The 20,254-nt window shown below is 40.9% G+C and overlaps 1 protein-coding gene across 1 annotated transcript; it reads right to left on the bottom strand.

Moving 5' to 3' along the window:
• Nucleotides 1-11,507: 11,507 nt before the first annotated feature.
• On the bottom strand, nucleotides 11,508-15,403 carry lta (lymphotoxin alpha (TNF superfamily, member 1)). Its single transcript, XM_076736754.1, has 6 exons — nucleotides 15,281-15,403; nucleotides 14,531-14,570; nucleotides 13,772-13,804; nucleotides 13,580-13,612; nucleotides 11,700-11,999; nucleotides 11,508-11,524 (listed from the first exon to the last, which is right to left on the bottom strand). The coding sequence occupies exons 1-6, from the start codon at nucleotides 15,401-15,403 to the stop codon at nucleotides 11,508-11,510; spliced, it is 546 nt and encodes a 181-aa protein (XP_076592869.1).
• Between the last annotated feature and the right edge of the window lie 4,851 nt (nucleotides 15,404-20,254).

Below are 20,254 nucleotides of genomic sequence, written 5' to 3'. Positions count from 1 at the left end.
TAACCGCCCCTATTTAGCACTTACCAGCACTAATAAATGATTTATAACATGCTCCGTATGTGTGCAGATGTAAGGATATTTTAACTCTTTACTAGTGTGTACATTTGCCAACAGCTACAACTTCTCCTATGAAGACATATTTTCTGCTATTATAACTGTGTTTTACTACATTATCATTTATCATCAGCTGATGCGGGCCCCATCTGTGAGTGTCAAAGGAGAATTCATAGTTGTTAAAGGTCCAGTGTGAAGGATTTAGGAGGATGTATTGGCAGAAATGGAAAATACTATTCATAATTATGTTTTTATTAGTGTTTAATCTCCTGAAAATAAGAATAGTTGTGTTTCTGTTACCAAGAATGAACCCTTTATTTCTGCAGAGGGAGAATTTACGAATTCCACTATGGCGAAGGTACCTCTGATTGGCTAACACTGATATTCTTAACCTAACACGAGTCAATCATCTTTTGTCATGTCTAAACTTAACAGACCCAACCAATGAAGGCAATGAGGACTAGCCAATTAGAGGGAGAGTAGGGCGGTCATTCCTTCACTGTAGTAGGCTTTCGCAATTGAGCGAGCGGGTCCTCTTTCATGTAGTCGGCCACGTTGCACCGCCATGTTTCTACAGTAGCCCAGAATGGACAAACGTTGGCTCTGGATAGAGACTTTAGCGTTTTTAGCTGCCACAACTGGGTATTCAGTTACTTGCAACCTGCAACATGACCACCAGGTGTCACTACATCCTACAAACGGGTCCTTTAAGGAACACATTAATAAGGACATATATGTGCTAAAAACTACAATATATTGTGTTATATGTTAAACAGGAAGAAGTTTTATTTTAATCTATTTGAGTCTTTATCTTCACAGTATTAGCTGAGGTTTAGTAGCATTGGAAAATAACTGCAAACTAAGTCATCTGGTGAGTGCGTGTTTTCTAAAATGTCATGTATAAAACCTTTATTTTAAGTTATGTGTCACTGAAATTAAGATCTTAATTTTTACAAGAGATCTGACAGCACAAAAATATGTAGAAAGACATAAAGTTAAAAGATACCAAAAAACAAGTTATACATTAAGAGATATGCGTTCATGTTTACTACATTAAAGTGCCCCGTTTTCTGAGATTTCCCTTTTTTCACCCCTTTCCATCAAAAACTCACGTCTGAAAACTACCTTACTCAAAAGAGAAACACGTGTTAATGGGAAAACTTGGCAACCCTCAGCTTTCCGTTTCAGAACTGGAGGATTATGCAACCCTGCTGGAACGGCTGGACCGACTGGTTTTACACTTCTGCTTCTGAGCCATTGTCTCTGCGTCGGTTTCCCTCTTTCACTTTCTCACCTGACGTTTTGAGACACGGCTTTCAAACGTGTGGGCTCCACGTCAGGCAAAATGTGCAGGACATGCCCTGTTTTCGTTTTGAGTGCGCTTTTTTTTTTTTTTTTTTTTTTTCACTCCCTTTCCCTCGTGTGTGTGTGTGCGTATCTTGGAAGATCAGGACTCATACAACACCGTAGTTTCAAGCGTGTACGTGTAGGTGCGTGTGCATGGGTGTGTGTGTAAGGATGTGTGCATGTGTAAGTGTGTGTGCATGGGCGTACGTGTGTAGGTGTCTGTGCATGCGTGTGCGTGTAGGTGTGTGTGCGTGCATGCCTGCGCGGCATTTCGCGGTGTGTGAAATCAGGGGTGGAATCACATCTTCGTGCCTGGCCTCGGCTGTTTCATTCCAGCATGCAAACACAAAACCGACCGCAAGATGTAACAGGATGAAATCATCGTCACCATCATCATATGCACCCACATGACACAGGAGCAAACAAACACATATAGTGCTTCTCTGCACTTCCTCCTGCACGCTCACCCACCACCTCTCGATTATTCATAAGGAGATTCACCAAATGAAGCTGTTACCTCTGATATCCGGTGACCTCAGACTGTACAGGAGGCTCATATACAAGCTACAATCCTGTCTTATTTATTTGGTTTATTTATTAATTTTATTTTTTTTTTTTTTCAGAATAACCCTGAAGATCCATAAAGATATGAATCCCCTACGTGTCCATCTAAAACAGGAATTAAAAATAAATCAGAGGAGAAAATTGGGGGAATTTGGTCAGAAGAATTTAATTTCCCTTTTCATCACACCTCAAATTGAAGACAACCCCGCACACAGCAGCGCTGTCCGATGATCATGCACATAAATGAATCATTCATTCCCATGTTTTCTGCTCGTGTGCAAAGACAACCTGAGTTGAAGACAAGATTACACTTAGAGACATTTTAGGTTGTGACATTCCTGAGAACAGTTATGCATTGTGTCTTGGATTGATAACAGAGGGAGTTGTCTTATGAACTGATCTGTATCTCTGTGAAATTTACTGGCAGTCTGAAAAAAAAAAAAAATCTGCTGGTATGAAAGGGACCTCCCAGTTAAACAATGAATGGACACAGTAAAGGACGTGTGTGTTAAGGACAGACTGAGGAGGACAGTCCTCCTCTGGAAGCAACGAGGACGCTGTCATTCCTGGACCTGGATAAATCTAAAGCCAATATGGACATGAACAGAAAGGTATGCCACCCTTGGTTCCCATGCTTGTTGTGTTGTCTCCCTCCCTTTCTCCCTCTCTTTTGTAAAACATACTTAAATTATTATGAATAAGCACAACAAAGCCATGATTTATGTGTGAATGTGCTCGGCCATTACTCAGCACCTCATCTACTGTCATTTTTCATCATGCTGTACAACCTATCGAACCTTTCCAAGTTGAGAAAGAATTTAAAAAAAACACCATGTTTTCCCAGAGGTCATCTGTAACACACAACTCACAAACTCCCACTGGATTCCTCCACGAGACAAATGCCTCTTTTCATGCAGCCAGAAACTGAAACTCCCCAGCTTCAACCCTCATATCTGGTGCCCTTTTCCTTTCCCTGTGTGACTGAATCATTATCAGTCCTCTCATTTGGTGACTTATTTCCTACATGGAACCCCCCCCCTCGCGATATCTGGAGCACTTTGAAAAAGCCCTCTTTTGTTCTTTGCTGATTTTGCTCATGGATTGCATCATGAAATCCCAGGATTGTGTGGTCATCACGCAGTGGAGCTCAACCGCAACGGCGACAAAGATTACCTCAGGGCAGGAAGGGAAGGAGGGTGGGAGGCCCGGGACGGAGGAAGTGGAGGAAGGAAGCTGTTGTAGGCAAACAAGGTGCTGCGTTTATGCCGTGAGCCTCATTTTCACATTCATCTTGGTGACACAATCACAGGTGCCAATTTTTGAAGAAACAAAAAATCCACATCAGAAGATTTTGGTTTCTGTCTCATCATTCTCTCTTCAGTGTTGCCGTGTGTGGGCTCAGAGGGAGCTGTTGATGTGTAAGGGAATAAACTGGGCCAAAATGAGGTTTAACCACAAATGCAAGGTGGCTTCCGCTGCCACTAGACTGTATAGTCTGGTGGCCTACAAACCAACGCTACGCCTCCAAGAAGTTACGCTGTACCTATTAGGTGTTTCACCTCCTCCTCGTTCTCCTACTGTATCTGTCAGGAGCCGATTTGAAAACAACTTAGACTAAGTGGTTATCTGAACCCGGGATTTTACATTATCCTTGAGTCATAACCACCAAATCAGCTGATTCCAAACTTGAGGCATTTTTACAGGGTCAAAAAAAGTCAATTTAATTAAGTGAAAAGAAATAAAGGTGTTGATTTTAGTAGAAGAAAATGCGTTCAAGGTCAGTATAACTGTGTGTGTGTGTGTGTGTGTGTGTGTGTGTGTGTGTGTTGTGAAATGTACAATGCTTGAAATGTTATGTGTGTGTTTGACAGGCCTCCAAAACAAATAGCACACAGCCAACGTAGGCCAATGAGGCAAGTGCTCACAGTCCTTAGAGGCTATAATTAGCTGTTTAAGAGATGAACTTCCAAGTCGGTGGTGGTGGGAAGTTTGAGTGTCAGGATTTACACTAATTTAGGATCCAAATGTTTCCTAAATGAAATGCAGTAAACATAGAGGAATTTGTCTCGGTGGAGTTTATACATTTTAAATTATAAGGACAGCATTTGTGATACATCAAACACCAGACGAAGATCCAGTGTATTTTTGAAGGATGATAATGTGTTGCTTTTGTACTTGTGGCGATGACACTATATTCAACAAGTTAATTTCTGAGATCAGGGAACATAGAGACGAATTCAAGGGGACAAGAATTTCAAGTAGCCAAACAATCAAATGTACAATCTCAGGAAAGTCTGATTAATTGGAAGAGGTAATTAAGGTGAACTTTAAGATGATTTCCCAGCTGCACACTGTCAGCATCCATCACAGTTGCACACTGTCACAGATTGACTTCCTGCTTCAACTTTAACCTACCGTGCTTGCCGTAATTGTGCAGGCACAGTTGTTCTGTACAATGAGGGATCAATATCAACAGTTTGTGTGCTCTCACTTTCACTTTTACCACCAAAAAACGTAATCTGACTAATGTGCAGGTTTGTTTACAAGTTCTCTGATCATCTCGCCCTGTTGGACTTTGTAGGGTGATGTGCCCAGATCTCAGCCTTGGTGAGTACAAAACAAACAAACAAACAAACAAACAAACAAACAAACAAAAAAAAGCAAACCAGAATTATCCTTCCATTAATGATACGCTGATTTATTTATTTTGACCACATGGGGGCAGTGCAACAAGGTGTAAACACAACTGTGACACACAACTTAGAAATGGCGAACGTGTTCGTAAACAGCTTCCGATTCACACATCCGACTGGGCCCGACAGACACGGAGCAACATAAGCATTCATGTGGAAACGTGTTTCTGACCAGCTGACACAGGTAAATCCAACATCCACTCTCCTTTTAGCTCTCATTAGACCTCCAACTCCTGGGGGAGATTTCTGTCTCCTTAGCAGCTAATTGCAATGTTCAACAGCTAGCTAGCCTGTACCACTTAGCGACATTAGCGAGTTAGCCAGTCATATGTATATATTTATAGCTATGGTTAGCTAGCTATGTTTGGGCTAGGTTTTCCGGTCTCGTGACGCTATGTTCGCTGGTGTAGATCACCATGGTAACCAAGACCAATCATCTCGCTGGAAATACGGAGTCGTCATTCCTAGAGGATCCTGACAAGGACAAAAAAAGTTTAGAGAAAAGTGACAGGATGCTTTAATATCTTGTTGCGTCACCGCAGCTCAGAGTAACATGAGGCGACTTTGTGCCGATGATTGGAAATAATAACCATGTCCTCGGATATGTTTTATAAAATAAATTCGCCAAACAATCTTAAATATTATCCAAGATGTAAATGCAACAATTTGGTCAGGTTGACCTTATCAGGGCTGAGCTGCTTCTCTTCTCTCCTCGCTGCTTTATTAATATCTCACTGAATACAGTGCATTAACATTTCTCTTAGTATGTTTATTGTTATGCAACAAAACATGAAGGCAAATTCCTCATTTGTTCCCACTTGGCAATAAACCTGATTTGGATTATCTGACATATTGTCTGGATGTTGTGAACAGATTTGGTGGAAATGTTTCGCTGTGTAACCGATCAAAGAACATGAGAAATTCAGTGGTAACAGAAGTGTCATATAGAAAAACGTCCTTTGTCACTTATATGTGGTCTTCAAAATATGATTAACCATAAGAACATTTGTATCAAAGGAGTCTAGTGTCATATTTTCACCCTCACCTTGAAGGTCACAGCCGCCTGTCGAGGGTCTGCCGTGCAGGTCGTGAACAGCAGGTTTATCAGAGCTTTGTCGGTAAAAACAGCTGCCTGCAGCAGCTGGAAACAAGGCTGATGCGAGCAGTGAGAACAGTCACAACAGTAAGGTTGGGGGTAAAGTCGTGTCCTGTCAGAATCAGTCGTTTCAGCAAATACCTCCAAACAACATATGCTTATGTTTAAGTGACAAAGCCTTCTAAGGTTACTGCTCCATAACCTTAACCATGTGTTTATTTTTTAACCATGACGATGAAGGTCCCCTAACCTTACCTAAGTAGTAATTTTAACCCAAACCACGATGTTTCCCAAAGCCTTACCAAGGTGTTTTTGTGCCAAAACCTAACCAAACCTTAACCAAAGCGTTGTCAGTTTATAAAATGGATTTATTTCTCAACAGTGATTTGTAACGGTTTTGTAAAGCACAGACGAATGATGTCGTCCATGCTGATCGGGACATCAGGTCAGAAAATGCTTCCATGTGTCATAAGGGGCAGTTACACACTACGTATTTTTCCCTGTATCTTGGAGGAGTTGTTGGAAACAAAAACACAAATAAAATTCAAGATGCTGCAAGGCGTCGTGGAGCTGATGGGAATTGCCGAGTAGGGTGATCGCTCTCTGTGGGTTTGTCACATCCAGTGACAGCCTTCACATTACTCAGTCCTTCCATTGTTCCTATAAAAATACTGATGAGAGCAGGTTTTAGATGTCATAGCAGCACCGGTCAGGAGAAGTCAAAACAAGCACATGATAACCATTGCTGCTGATACCCTTGGACTTCAGCCAGCGGTAAAATCTGTCCATCCTGTGTGAGTCAGTAAGAATTTGGACGGATGCAGTCGCTGTGACAAAGAGAAGTCTGCAGTGTGACTAAGACATAAGTGTTGTTACAGTGGAGTTTAATCCCTGTGACCTTTGAGGACTTGTAGAGCATGCGAGCTCTTCGTGAGTCTCGCATCTACTGCTGGCCTTTTTTTCTGTGGCAGGCAGAAAACATTGTTTTCAGACTTTCCCACTTGCTGGGGATTCAGATTTTACATTCCAGTTTTAGGCCCACTTCTCTAATCTCCAGGGCATCAGTTCCTGCATTTCATAAATTTAATGTTTGTCAGACGATTCCTCCTACGCTTTTCTTGCCTTGTTGATCTTTGTGGTTACACAGTTGACCTTTGTTGAGGCAAAGCAGCGACAGAGTTTATTGATTTTGTTTATGCAAATGATGCAGTGGCTGAAATGAGTGAAACTTTTCTCCACATTTCTTCCCACTTCATCATAGTGGGAACTCAAAAATCACAGCAAAACAAACCTTCATTTTTCAAAACTTTTCCCCCCCCAAGGCCAGCTGTATTTGCTCTCAAATACTATCACATGATTAACAGTTCGTCAAACATGAGCGCGAACATGTGACCAAAGCTACAGTTAAATCAACCAAAAAATATATGCAGAAAAAACATCACTGGAATACAGGAAGTACATCCTGTCAACATGACTTTAAGTCAGGTGATTGGCATTTGAGAATCACTGACAAGATGGAGGAAGTGATGATAGATGTTTTTCCCCCTTTTTTTGCATTATTAAATATAATAAAAACACATAATTACACATAAGAAAAGCAGCTAATACCTAATGGTGACGTGCATGAGTCAGGAAGTGTTTAATACTCACATGGGCCCATAGAACGAAAGCTGATGTATCTTAACTTTTAATTTCATTACCAGTATACACTGACGAGATGAGCTGGCTTGATACAGATGGGACCTTCATATTTCAGTCATTATGCTCAGTTGCATAGCTGTTTAGCTTTAGTCTATTTTAGTTATTTGGATTTTATTTGCCTTTGTAATTGTATTTGTTTCTTTCATGTGTGATGCGCTTGGCTGTAACCCTGTAATTTCCCCTTTGGGATTAATAAAACACTCCGATGTATCTGTCTAAAAAGACATTTACATGATGCATTGAAGCGAAAAATACTATTTCAGTCCTCTGCTAGATGGCCCGCTGACTTTCACAGCAAACATACTGTAGATTACAACTTATAAAACATTTATGAAGTAGTGGACATAGTACATGTTCTCAAGTACTGTACTTATGTGCATGTTTGTGGTACTTTGCAGAGAAAGATTTCGCATACAAAATATGCTAAACTCATAAAATATGACACATTCTTTTTGTTAATATTTCTGTTGAACTTTAACTTGTAATGTAGTATTTTAAGATTGAAATATTGTTACTTTTACATAATAAGCAGATCTCAGTATGCATATATGCAACATTTGCACCTCTGAAAAAGTGTATTTTGTTTTGCTGTAGAAACAAGTGTTGGTGTGTAAAAGCTTAACTGAAAATATTGAGGCTTTTAACACTTGGTAAAAAGAAACAATAATAAAAATTAACTGTCTCTAATTGTAAAAATGCCTGGAAAATTTACTAGAAGAAGAAGCTATTAGAGGTAATGTGACTATTTCATAAACACCAAAGACGCCTTGCACATTAAGCATAATGGTTTACAAAGCCTTAAATAAAATAAACCCTCCATCTGGAAGAGCTGCTCAACGGTCAGGACAACAAGGAATTAACTGAACAAGTGTTTGAGCACACACCATCACTAATGTTAATCTCCCCCTCGTTTCCACCAGAGATGCCTTAACTTGCCTCCTTATATCTTATCTTATCCTCACGTCTTTTAATGTTTGATTTTATTTAACCAACCCAGAATAAAGCCACAGGCAAATTTGTGTCTTTAGGCGTAGACAAGAACATTTCTGTGTCTTTCTGAGGCTCAGAATGTCGTCGAGCCTGGACGAAGAAGCTGACAGAAATGGCAAGGCTGACAAACAGCCCCCACGGGACTACAAAGGGACGAGGAAACAAAGAAAGTGTTGTACTAATGTGTGAGGAAATCAGCAGCCTAATCATACCTGTTGGAGGTGATGTCATGCCACCTGCTGTCTCTGAATCCTGTTCTTTGGGTGGCCCACGTGTCCATAGGTCATGTGCAGGTCTCACACAAAGGGAGTTTTTGCCACGTCACATGAAGTCAAATCAATCCTATTTATAAAGTGCTGGTAAGAAAGAGGGGTTTCTGAGATGTTAAGTCGGCTTCTGCGCTGCATGTGAATGTGTTCAAGGGTGTTTTACAGTCATTATGGTCAGGGTTTAAGATTGGTGTAGGCTAATAATTAACACTTGAAGAAAGACCTTATTACTCACTTAGTGGCTCTGCGGATTGAAACATCAGGTGAAGAAATATCTTAACAACCATTAGATGAACTGTTTGTGATCCCTTGAGTTTTTCTGTAGCATCACCGTGACAGTTTAATGTCGCGGCAGGTTTTTAACTGAAAAGATTCATGTCCGTGCGAGGCAGCTGTATTTGTGAGATCCCACAAGATCACGCAAGCAGTGAATCCATCTCGCCAGGATTTAAGTTCTGTGCGTGTGCAGTGAGTATCTGCTGGCATCTACAGGTGGCCGTTGTGTAGGTGTGTCATTGGTGGGAGAAACCACTGTTTGAGGTTAGCATAGATGCAGCTAGCATCAGTTACATCAGAAGTGGAGAGTATTTCTTTGTTGAAGAGGAGCAAAGAACGGCACCGAAGGCTTTTCTCAGTGGAAAACAGGCTTTCGCTCTCCTCCCGACTGCCTTCGGCAAGACTTTCGCTCTCCTACAACATCATATGGTCCGTTGATCTGATTGGTTGAAATTGACAGATGGTTCATACAGTCACCTGCCAAATATTTTTTGAAAGTGCCTGGCCTTTTCCAAACAGTTTCCAAGGACGACCTCCCAGATGGTCGTGTGTAACAAACCATCTGGTGCATCAGGTTGTATGTCCCCCTGATGAATTCTAATAACTTTGGTGATCCCTTAACTTTTCATGTGGCTCCATCTCAGGTCAAATTTTAATTTGACCAACACTTTGGTTCATGAGCAAGTACTGGCAAAACTGATGATATTCCCATCAGCCCCAGCTATACTCTGAGTTAAGTACTACTGAGCAAATGTTATCATGCTAACATGCTAAACTAAGATGGTTAGTATGGTAAAGATTATGCCTGTTAACATCAGCAATGCGTCATCACTCACACCCCAGAAAATATGGTACATACTGAGCATTTTACTCAATACTGAGCAACAAATCGTCATTTTATGTCATCGCTGCCAGGTGATGGAGTCCCACAGTGGTCATTTGCTCACATGTAAAATGCTGAGCAGTGCATTGTGCGATTGTTAGCAGAAAGTAGCATACATGCCATGGGCACAGTTGCACTTAAATAAAAGAGCAGAATAAATATGGTGTATTATATAGTATGGAGTTACTATGTAATACACAGCCCATATTAGCGTGCAGATGTTAGCATTTAGCTTGAAGCACCACTGTGCCTAAGACAAACCTCAGAGAGCTGCTAGCATGGCTGTAGACTCTTTGTCTTATAAATTTATGGTTTCCACAGTATAAGTTTGAGCATTTTACTGCTTGCATTAAAATAAATCTTAAATGGGCCTCTGGGCTTGTGAGATGTTTAAAGTTAGTCCAGTGTTTACTGGATTGATGACTCTTGTTCATTTCAGCAAATGAATCCCAATCAGGCTGGTTAAAATTCACCGGTGTGCAGGAAATTGCTGTGGTTCATTTGGCGCATTGACACATCAGCAGCTTAATTCGTGTAGAGCTGAGGGACTGTAGTGCGAAGGTCAGACAGACAGAAAAGTCCACATTATCTCTCAGCGAATCTGAGAATAGCATTCATACATATGTCATGAGGGGAACCAAACAGCCTCCAAGGAGTTTGATCCGAGGGCGTTTCGAGTTCAGATATGTCTGTGGATGTGTTGTAAAGGGGAAGCAGTATGACTGATATTGCACCAAATATGTGGCTTCCTGTTTTGCACCTGTTGCTCCTGCCTGCTTGAGGCAACACATCGTTAAAGTTGTACAATGTTACGTACTGTATGCGTGTACAGTATTAGCCTCAGGCCAATGAGATGAGCAACACCACGTTTTGTGTTGGCTGGGGTTGTAATAGTAATCTTGGGGTTTCATGGGCATCTGTGGAATGACTGTGGTCAGTTTTTTTTAAGTCAGCAGATGATTATACTGTGTTATCAGGCTGTGTAATGGGATCTGTGACATGAATGGTGAGTTTGATACACAGTACATGGAGTCTTTCATTTACCCTCTTATTTGGAGGGAGGTGGCACCACCGTGTGGTCAGCTGGCTGCTCACAGTGCACATGAGAAGTCAGTAAATTAACTCAACGGCTTTCAAATCATACAGGTTTTATTACTCTTTCAGTACTTTGAATCAAACCACCACCAATATAATACTCCATTTCATAAATTACACAAGAACATAGCAGTGAAAACAAACATATTCATGCCCCAGACATCACACACATTTTACAATGCTGTTAGCTTAGAAATTTACAACACCACAAAACACCACACAATTTCAGGAGTAGAGACTCTGCTAAGGTTGGACTGATGTTCGTTGTTTTGCCAAGATATTGTTGTCCAAAATCAATAGATTATGAAGACGTGACCTTTTATTGAGAGGTTTTACTCAGTAAAATCTGTAGTTAAAACCTTCCTCACCCTGCCCGATGGAGCTTTTAGCATTTTAGTGTTCCATGTTGACCACAAAGGTTATTAAAAGGCTTTACCACCCTGCAAAGGCAGTAAAGCCAAGGGTATCTACAAGATACAGTAATTGTTGAACATCACTGAATCCCTGTTATTTTGAGTATCATCTGGCATAAAATTTGGTTAGATATCCAGCACATCTGTGGGAGCAAAACACAGGTTTTGCTGAAACATATGAGCATAGAATTACGAATAACATACAAGTCCAACCCTGAATGATTCTCTCTTGTACAGTATCAAATCCTTGAGATTGGCAGTGCTAATGGAGCTGACAGGCACCCCAGAATGTGCTTGTGCTGTCTATTAGATAATCACCTGTGATATTTAAGCTGACACTGTCTCCCTCTGTGAGCCTGACCACCTTGGCCACCCACACAGAGCTCTCCATTGTGTGCGGGAAGGTCCCCTCAATCAGTTTCTTGGTAGTTCTACCAAATGAGGGGTTTCTTTTCAAAATCACATGATTGGTCTGATTTCTCTTTTGATGCTTGCTGAAGGTGACCTGGGCGTAGATGAAGTAGATGCTGGCCTTCTTGAAGTAGATGGTGTTGTCACGCAGGACGAGGGAGCAGGAGTCACAGCTGTCCGAGGTTTGCCAAGAATCCTTGCCTGTAGCTGTGGATAGATTTTGCAAAATTTTACTTAGTTGCTTAGCAATGAAAACATTTTCAGCTCATCCAACTTTAGGCAGTGGCATATGAGACCTCTGTGGCTCATATTGTAGTTCTAAAGTCTACCAAGCCCCTTTGAAACACCCACAGTCAAATATTCATCAGTCAGGCAAACAAAGCTGATCTTTCAATTAATGGTTAATTTCCTTCCATGTGGCAGACTAAGCATCCCCTGACAAACTGATGGTGTCTGATGCTGTGGGCTGTAATTATACCTTGAGTCAGTGCAGCCCACATTACAGCTCTTCTTGGGGTTTGCTGAGGTTCTGAGGAACCCACTTCACACAGGAAAGAGGCGATGTGGTGGGAGGAGCACAACGCTTGAGACTGGAAACATGACAAAGCTACTCTGTCTCTGTCAGTCGGTGGTTTAGTCCCACTGGGCGTACATGTGGATGAATTATGTGCCAAAGTACTGTACATTAATCTCTTTGATATAATAGTTGTTCAGCTGGAGAGTGACAGATATACTGTAGATGCTGCTGTTCTAGTGTAAAAGTAGATAAGGAAGTAGTACAACTTTTTATATGTACAAACAATTGTAGTTTAAGGGCCCTTAAAGATTCAAATATCTCTGTCTCATTAAATGTTCATGACTATTAGTAACAGTGGAAGGCAAAAACATTTTTAGTTATTATTTGTTCAGAGTTTATCACTCAGCTTTACATTTTGGGTCAAATTTGTGACTTCAACCAGGTAGTGGAGCCAGGACAAAAACAGAAATACAGGAGATCTGTGATGAGAAATGACAGAAGATGCTGTAACTGTCGGAAAAAGGTGTGTTTGTGTCGGACTCCACTGCATGTAGCAGGAAATTGATAATACATGTTCAGGGCTTTTAACCCCAACAGACCCACTGAGATTTGTTTCAATCAATCTGAACATCTCACTTAAAAATATCTGTTATATAGTTCTCTAGGAGCTTTTATTTCCTCTTCGGTGTAGCCGCTTCCTCTCAGTCAGCCCTGTCCTCATTTAAAGGCTTCCTACGTTTCTGAGAATGACTTTCAGCAGCTCCAACAACATGCCTGAAGCCGTCATCTGGAGGTGTCAAGTGTGGCAGCCGAAACATAGTGACGGCAACAGAGATCAGTAAAAAGCGAGAGTCAGGCCTCGTACTCCAGTCCCACCAGTTAAAACGTCTGTGGGCTAGAATGTGGGGTCTCCGTCTAGTTTTCTCTGTGTGGTCGTTGGTGTGAAATGACAGCTCCAGAGAAGTCCTCGCTCTTTGAGGCACCAGCAACAAAACCCAACATTGACTGTGGATGTTTCGGAAAGTTGAAAAAGTTTCTTCTGTCACTTAAAATATCTCGACATCTCATCGTTTAAACTTGACCAAGACATAAACAACAGATGTGAGAAATGCAAAATGGTGGACTGAAGATTTAAAAAATGCAACATATGTCACCAAAGCTCTCCCTATTTTACAATTCAGATCATGAAATCATCAAAACACATTGATTTCCCACATAAGAAGAAGCGATGAACATGCATCTGAATAGCCAGAAGAGGAAGTTTACTTACATCTGACAAGCTCGATGTATGAGGGAGAGGATCCTGAAAAGCAACATAACTGAGAGGTTAGCTAATGATGCAATAACTGTCGAAATGTTCACAATGTATTTTACTTCCGCGGTTCTGCCATTAGCATCTTTCAGTTTGTCGTAATTTCTTTAAAAAGTTTGGGTGTTAATAGTAAAAAATGATCTAACTTACCTATTGATTTTAAGGAAGCCACAGAAGTGTTGGCTGCAAAGGAAAAGATCTGAGTTAAATTCAGCTTCATTCATGGAAACGTGACATGCTTTTATGTTTTTATTAAAATATTCATAATCCCTTAATTTGTGCACTAATGTGAGGCTACTTTAAAGGTGCACTATGTAAGAATTGACCACCTCTTGAATTCATACTCCTAACAAATAGGGGGCAGTATGTAACCAGAGTAACTGCTAACTGCTGCTAACTAATGCTGTTAGCTAGTTAACTCAGTTAGCCGTGCAGCTAGTGGTCCTACTCTGCCTTGACTGGGAGCTTGGAGCACAGGGGGAGTTTTATTGCTTAAATGCCGCTAGTGCAGGAGCTCTGGGCATGGGAAAACAGTATCAGGGTGATTGACAGTAGCTCTGACCAGGACTCTGACTCTGGGGTCAACAAAGACAGAGCAGGATCAGGCGAGGACAGGAGAGGCGGGAGAGGAGCGAGGGGGACATCTGGCCTCAATCAGGGCCCACGTCTGAAAGCCTGACTGGGCACTATGATGGGGTCAGCTCTGGGGTGTCAGGAGTCAAACCAGTAGATATCTCTGCAGCACACTACATAGACATCTGAGATGAAGCAACAACTGTTGATGCATCTCATTCTATTGATAATTTTATTTAATTTGTGAACATTTTAATGTAAAAGTTGTACATATTGCACCTTTAAAAGGCATCATTTGAAGTGCACACAGTAGAACCTGGCATCTAATCAGTATACCTGTTAGAGTGACATCTGGCTTCAGTGTAATGACTCGATCCTTAAAAAGATAGAAAACAAACCGTCATCGTCTGCATCATCATCGTCTTTAACATCCTTTCCATTACTTTGTCGTCTCAGAAACAATAGAGAGCTACTGATTAGATTTTGTCAGCGTCAGTGAAAACCATGTCTGAAAAGCATCAACTTCCCAAGAGCGACGGTGTAACACAACCTTGGAAATTAACATGTTGTAGACGTTTCGATGGCTTTTGGGAGGGTTCATCTGGAAAATCCAAAAATAATAAGAGCCTGGCTTAGAAATAAGACGGGGAACTACTATGGACACAATGACAGAAACGCCTGAATGACATAATGTAATCTAGTACTCTGCAGTAAATACTTTGCGTCAAAGACTTGTTTGATTCGGCTCTGTGGTGCTTTCTGAGGCTGTAGTTTGTGGTGATGTTTACATTGAACCACACTGTATTGTACAAGTGTTCCATCACTCTGTCCACCCTTTAAGAGCATCCTCGTGTCATGATGTCGCTGCCACCTAGAGGCACTTACTTGACTCACAGCAACAAACTTGGAGATTAGACTGAACCTGCTTTGTGATTGCATGTAACACATTGAAAAGGCACTTTTTTTGCGCGTGATATAGTTATCAGCTACATGAAAAGGTCATGGATGAAATGTGAAGCCTAACATCGTAGTCCAAGTGCAATCCTATTCAAGTGTTTTTTCTCTTCTTGTGGCAGATGTACTGACCTCAGTTGACTTTGGCTTGATTGAAGTGAGAAGTGCAGCCATGACCACCATGCCCACCGTGAGGACACCACACCACACCTGCAGCAGCAGGTACTTATACGAGGACCTCGACTGACACTCCATTCTGCCAAATACACACACACACACACACACACACACACACATTTATCTGACAGCTGTAATTAGTTACTTTTCAGATTAAGATTTTATAATAAATAAGCTCATAAACACAATCCACTATGAAAGCAGTAGTTTCCAGTCTTCCTTCCAGTCAGTGGCTTGTGACCCTGTACAAAAGAAGCAGTGTGTAGGTGGGGCCCCTTGTCACGTTATAGATATTTGTGAGTTGTTTGTATTTCCACCAAAGGGACATTTACCCTTCAGACATCCCACACAGTTTTACTTACATAACTGTGTGAGGCCCAAAGATGTAATTTTATCCAGTGTTTCATAAAAAAAGCAAAGTCTAAAAATGAAAACCAGTGTGTGTAGCAGAACTCCTTCAGGTTCATGTTGTGACCCTTTGTAGGGGCCTGACCCTGAGGATAAAACCCAGTGGACTAAACCACCCAACTATATGTAAAGTAGTTAAAACTCGCTCCATCTTGACCCGCTACAACAGAAAGTACTACTTACACATTGATGCATCAGTATTAATAGTCGAGTGATGTAATATTTCACTGTCAAAGGCTGTTTCCAGAAGGAGTGCTTTTATTGTGACACTTTAAATATATCCTGATGATCCTTTTTGTGCTTTTTATCTTGAGCGCAGGAATTTTACTCGTATAGACGAGCATGTTTGCATTGTCATACCTGATTGTCGGTACTTCTACTTTGAAGTACTTAAGTGCTCCACCACTGCCAACAAGCACAAGTGGTCAGACACTTAGAAAGGTTACAAGTAAATCCCCAGTTTAACCACATTATCTAAATAACTGATAAAGAGAATGGACAGGAAGGCTGAGAAGAACCTGGCTGACTGCTTGCATTGATCTTCCTGATTAATTCCAGAATGACTCAAAAAAAAGCAAAACTAATTAAATACGACTCGGGTTGCAAAAACATTACTGTCCTTTAACCGCTAGCTCAAAAATTAACTTTCCCGCACAACAGGACCTTTTGTATGAATCCCAGGTTGACTGTCTTGTATGCATTGCATTGTGGGTACATGTCTCCTCAGCTTATTGCCACCATGCTTCTGCTTCTCTGGGACTTTACCTCAGTGGGAGTTTTTTGGTGGTCTTGCACTGAGTGGCATGTCAGTGGACAGATTGTGGTTCATTTATTTGTCATGACATAGCCTGAAACTTATCAGTGATCAGCTAGAATACCACTGACCCCGAATTATGTGACAAGCAGCTGTCAATCAAACCCCAAGCATCTGTGCTAAAATGTCACGATGGCGTCGCTCTGCTTTACTTTCCACTGTTTGTGATGTATGATGAGGAGTGGGAGAGTGAGAGTTAGACAGTGAAAGGATTAGGCTGCAAGTAAATCACTCAAACATTTTTGCCCCTTCCTGATGAGAAGAATATGACGTGGAAAACTGTATTTTCGCTGTCTCTTTAATCATAGTGGACTGCAGCATCATCTGTGTGTTCACTGGATTCATCAAGTATCTGATTCTACATCACATCCTTATTTATACAGAGCGTCCCAGAAATGTTAAGTTGATTAGGTTGATCAGTCAAAATGCAAAATCAACAAATAAATCCAAACAATATCCCAACAAGTCACATTAGGTCTGTTTGTTCTGAGTGAGCGTGAATTTGGCTTTCGACTATGGAAACAGATGGAAATTGACGCTCTTCAGCTGTACCAAAATGTCTTTATTTCCTCTGAATTCTGCGGAAATACTGAAGCGATGGCTTGGTTTTAAAAACAAATCCCATCGTCCAACATGTGTCTTCTTCAGCATCGAAACACTTTTTGTCTCACCAGCAATGATCCACCGACCACCACCAACTAACAACACAAGAAAGCCTGGTATTCTCAGATATCACAGGAATTTTAACAGTATTCTGATGCATATTTAAGAGAGGAATTCACTCACTAAATCTTGACTCACCCCGTGTGTGCTGCACTCTCAGTGTCCAAATTCATCTGCTGCTTCTCTCTGAGAGACATGACAGGTTGACAGGGTTTTCCCTTTTACATGAGCCTGTAGTGAAGATGAGGTGGTGTTTTTTTCCCCCTCTGTAGATCTGTACAGACAGTTGTGGTTTGACAGAGAGGAGGAAGGAGGCTGTGTGGTGTAGGTGGCTCCACTTGTGGATACATAAATGTATTGCATGTAGGGCGAAACTGTCAAGCACCACATAAGAACTGGTGTGAAACTTTTATTGGATTAATGAAACCGAAATGCAGTTTCATATAGTATCACTTTGATGTGGAACGAATGGTGGCACTCAGCTGCCCCTAAAAATGAAAGCGAGAGTAACAATCGAATGGCAAATTGTTCAAAAAAATGTTTAAATATGTTGAATAAGATGGGAAGACATGCGATTCTTAGTGATTGAAAATAAGAAACAGGTCAATGGTGCGGCCCCTTACTGACACTCTGTGGTGGGTGGTTGTGATTTCCAGCCTTTATAGGTCACTGTCAGAGTTTAACACCCAAACAAATACGACAGGGGCTTTTTTTCACACCTTACATTTAATGTGAATTGATCTGAGGCGTGATGAGGAAACACACAACCTGTCCCTTCTGTAATGACACTTTCAACACGCTGCTGCCTCATTCTGAGTCTCTCCAGAGGCGCTTTTCTCAATGAAAGACTCAGTGTGTAGGTATAGTAGAAATAAGTGTTTACATACAGTATGTAGTTAAGTTTAAAGTGTCAAGAAAGCTCCAAAAGAGAAAATTTCATGAAGTGCTTGAACATACCCCAGACTTGTTCTGGACATGTTCACGTACATTTGGGGGTTTCTTTGAAAATCACAGGTCAAATTCAGCCGTTCTTCCTGTTCCCCGTTTGACTAATCAGTTATGGGTAAAAATGCACAAAGTTCACGTGTTCAGTGTAAAAAAGTGCACAAGTCACAATAAATTGTTAATAAAGTCTCTTATAAGCCACCAAGAGGACAGCTTGAGTAAGATTTGTCACGCATTTTCTGCCTGTGAGACTGAGTATATATAGTAACGGCTAACCATGTGTTCGCATGTGTTGTAGACTTGAACTACAAAGGTTAAGAAAGCAAGTTCAGCCACTACCTTCCTTCCTGTTCCTTGACAAACCAGTTAAAGGACACATTTGATCTAACTTGAAAGTTTCTCATGCATTTAATTTGAGACGGTGCCTCACGAGCATGGGATTTTTTTTGGGAGTTTATTTTAAACTACTAAAAGGACAGTGTGAGTAAGATGTGCCACACCAGCACCAAGTCAGCGCAGAGTGTAAATTCCCACCCATCATTTGTTTGGGTCATTTTTTGGCTGTTTAGATTTTTTGTGGCTTTTGTTTTTTTGGTCCTTTAGTTTCTTACCAGCACTTATTTGCCTAAATTTAGCCTTTAGTAATGTAATCTGTGTAAAGCTCATAGTGAGATTTTGTAGATCACCTTATTTTTTATGTTGGCAGAGTGATACCCCATTAAAGGACAGCGTCCCTCCTCTGCAGCACAACAGGGAAACTTTTCTAAGGAAACACAAAGAGGGAATTTTATACTAAACAAATGTATCTTTGGATGATTTCCACTGAAGAGTCTGACCCACTCAGAAGGGATCTTTTAGATGCCAGTATGAACAGGGGGGATGAGTACAGCATGCAAAAAATGCTTTATGAGCACTGGACTGTAGTTTTACAACAGACTTGAAAGATTATGAATCTGTCGAAGAGAGTTTAATCACTGATTTGAACTAAAACTGATCAAGCCTCATATTCGATTCAGATAAACTGAATTTTACACAGAACGACTGTTTTCATCTTCCATTGAAAGCTCGGGGCCTTTTAACACAACTCTGTCTTGTTTAAATTTCATTTCTACACTAAATTCATTTTTTTTTTCATCCAAAACACCTGTTCTTCCCCTTACAGTGACTACAGCATTATTAAACTTTTTTTATTAAGGCTCGTGTGAGGCGAGGGGAAGATCGCGGTTTGGTTTAATACAGCAGAAGCCAGCAGTGACCTTCACACTTTAGCTGAAACCACAAACTTTATTAACCCTAACCAAAGGGCTTTTGTCTAAGTCAATTCAGTTCCATGTGTAATTTCTCTGTGGCAGTTTTGTTCAGTGGCAATTGAGTATTTTTTCAAGACAAATTGTGAACTTATCCTTTAAAGTGGAACAAGTTGCGCTGAAGAAGCTGCCATACTTTTACTTTTGCCCACATCCTGAAAGCAGTTGTAATGCACAGTGAAGCTTCAGCAGCGTTCCGATAAGGTAAGATAAGAAACAACACGAAGATATGGCCTTATTGTTGAAGTGTTATCTTGATCTAAGGAATTGCATTGATGGTAAGAGCAACAGTGTTTCAGTATATCAAGTGTAAATGTAGAAATGAGGATGAGAAATCTTGGTTATGAAAACAGTAGTGAAAGTTGCAATGAGAGACAGAGAGTGAGGGTCAATTTCTATTTGACTTCACTGTTCGGTTTCATGCTCCATGGGACATCCCCAACCACACAGTTTATGTTCTCCTGGATTATATAAATGTCACCATCTGTCTCCTACTTTATGTCTGCCAAGCACACACAAATGCACAAACAAACAAACACACACTCACTTACACACCTACACGTGCGACATGAAAAAGTGGTGGGCTGGATGTGGGCCAATGGGTGCTGTCCCCACTCAAAACAAACTAAGGGAACAAACAGTTGTTCACTGTTGTTTCCTGCGTATCGTACCTGTGATAGTTAGGTTTTTGATGGAAACACAGCTTCTTCTTATCACATCCACATAATTTCCCAACAGCTTCAGTAGTGAATTTAAATACATGCTCATAGAAGCTCAGATCCTGTTAAGATT

This window comes from Chaetodon auriga, chromosome 8 (assembly GCF_051107435.1).
Source record: "Chaetodon auriga isolate fChaAug3 chromosome 8, fChaAug3.hap1, whole genome shotgun sequence".
NCBI classification, from domain to species: domain Eukaryota; kingdom Metazoa; phylum Chordata; class Actinopteri; order Chaetodontiformes; family Chaetodontidae; genus Chaetodon; species Chaetodon auriga.
Note: the sequence above shows the minus strand (reverse complement) of the source record. Positions and strands in the feature narration are given on the sequence as shown.

What these genes read in the sequence shown, in the direction of transcription:
- lta (XM_076736754.1), bottom strand. Translation starts at nt 15,403, where the DNA reads ATGGAGTGTCAGTCGAGGTCCTCGTATAAGTACCTGCTGCTGCAGGTG. An exon ending in TCAAGCCAAAGTCAACTGAG is followed by an intron (nt 14,571 to 15,280) that starts GTCAGTACATCT and finishes TATCTTTTTAAG; the next exon opens with GATCGAGTCATTACACTGAA. An exon ending in GCCAGATGTCACTCTAACAG is followed by an intron (nt 13,805 to 14,530) that starts GTATACTGATTA and finishes TTTCCTTTGCAG; the next exon opens with CCAACACTTCTGTGGCTTCC.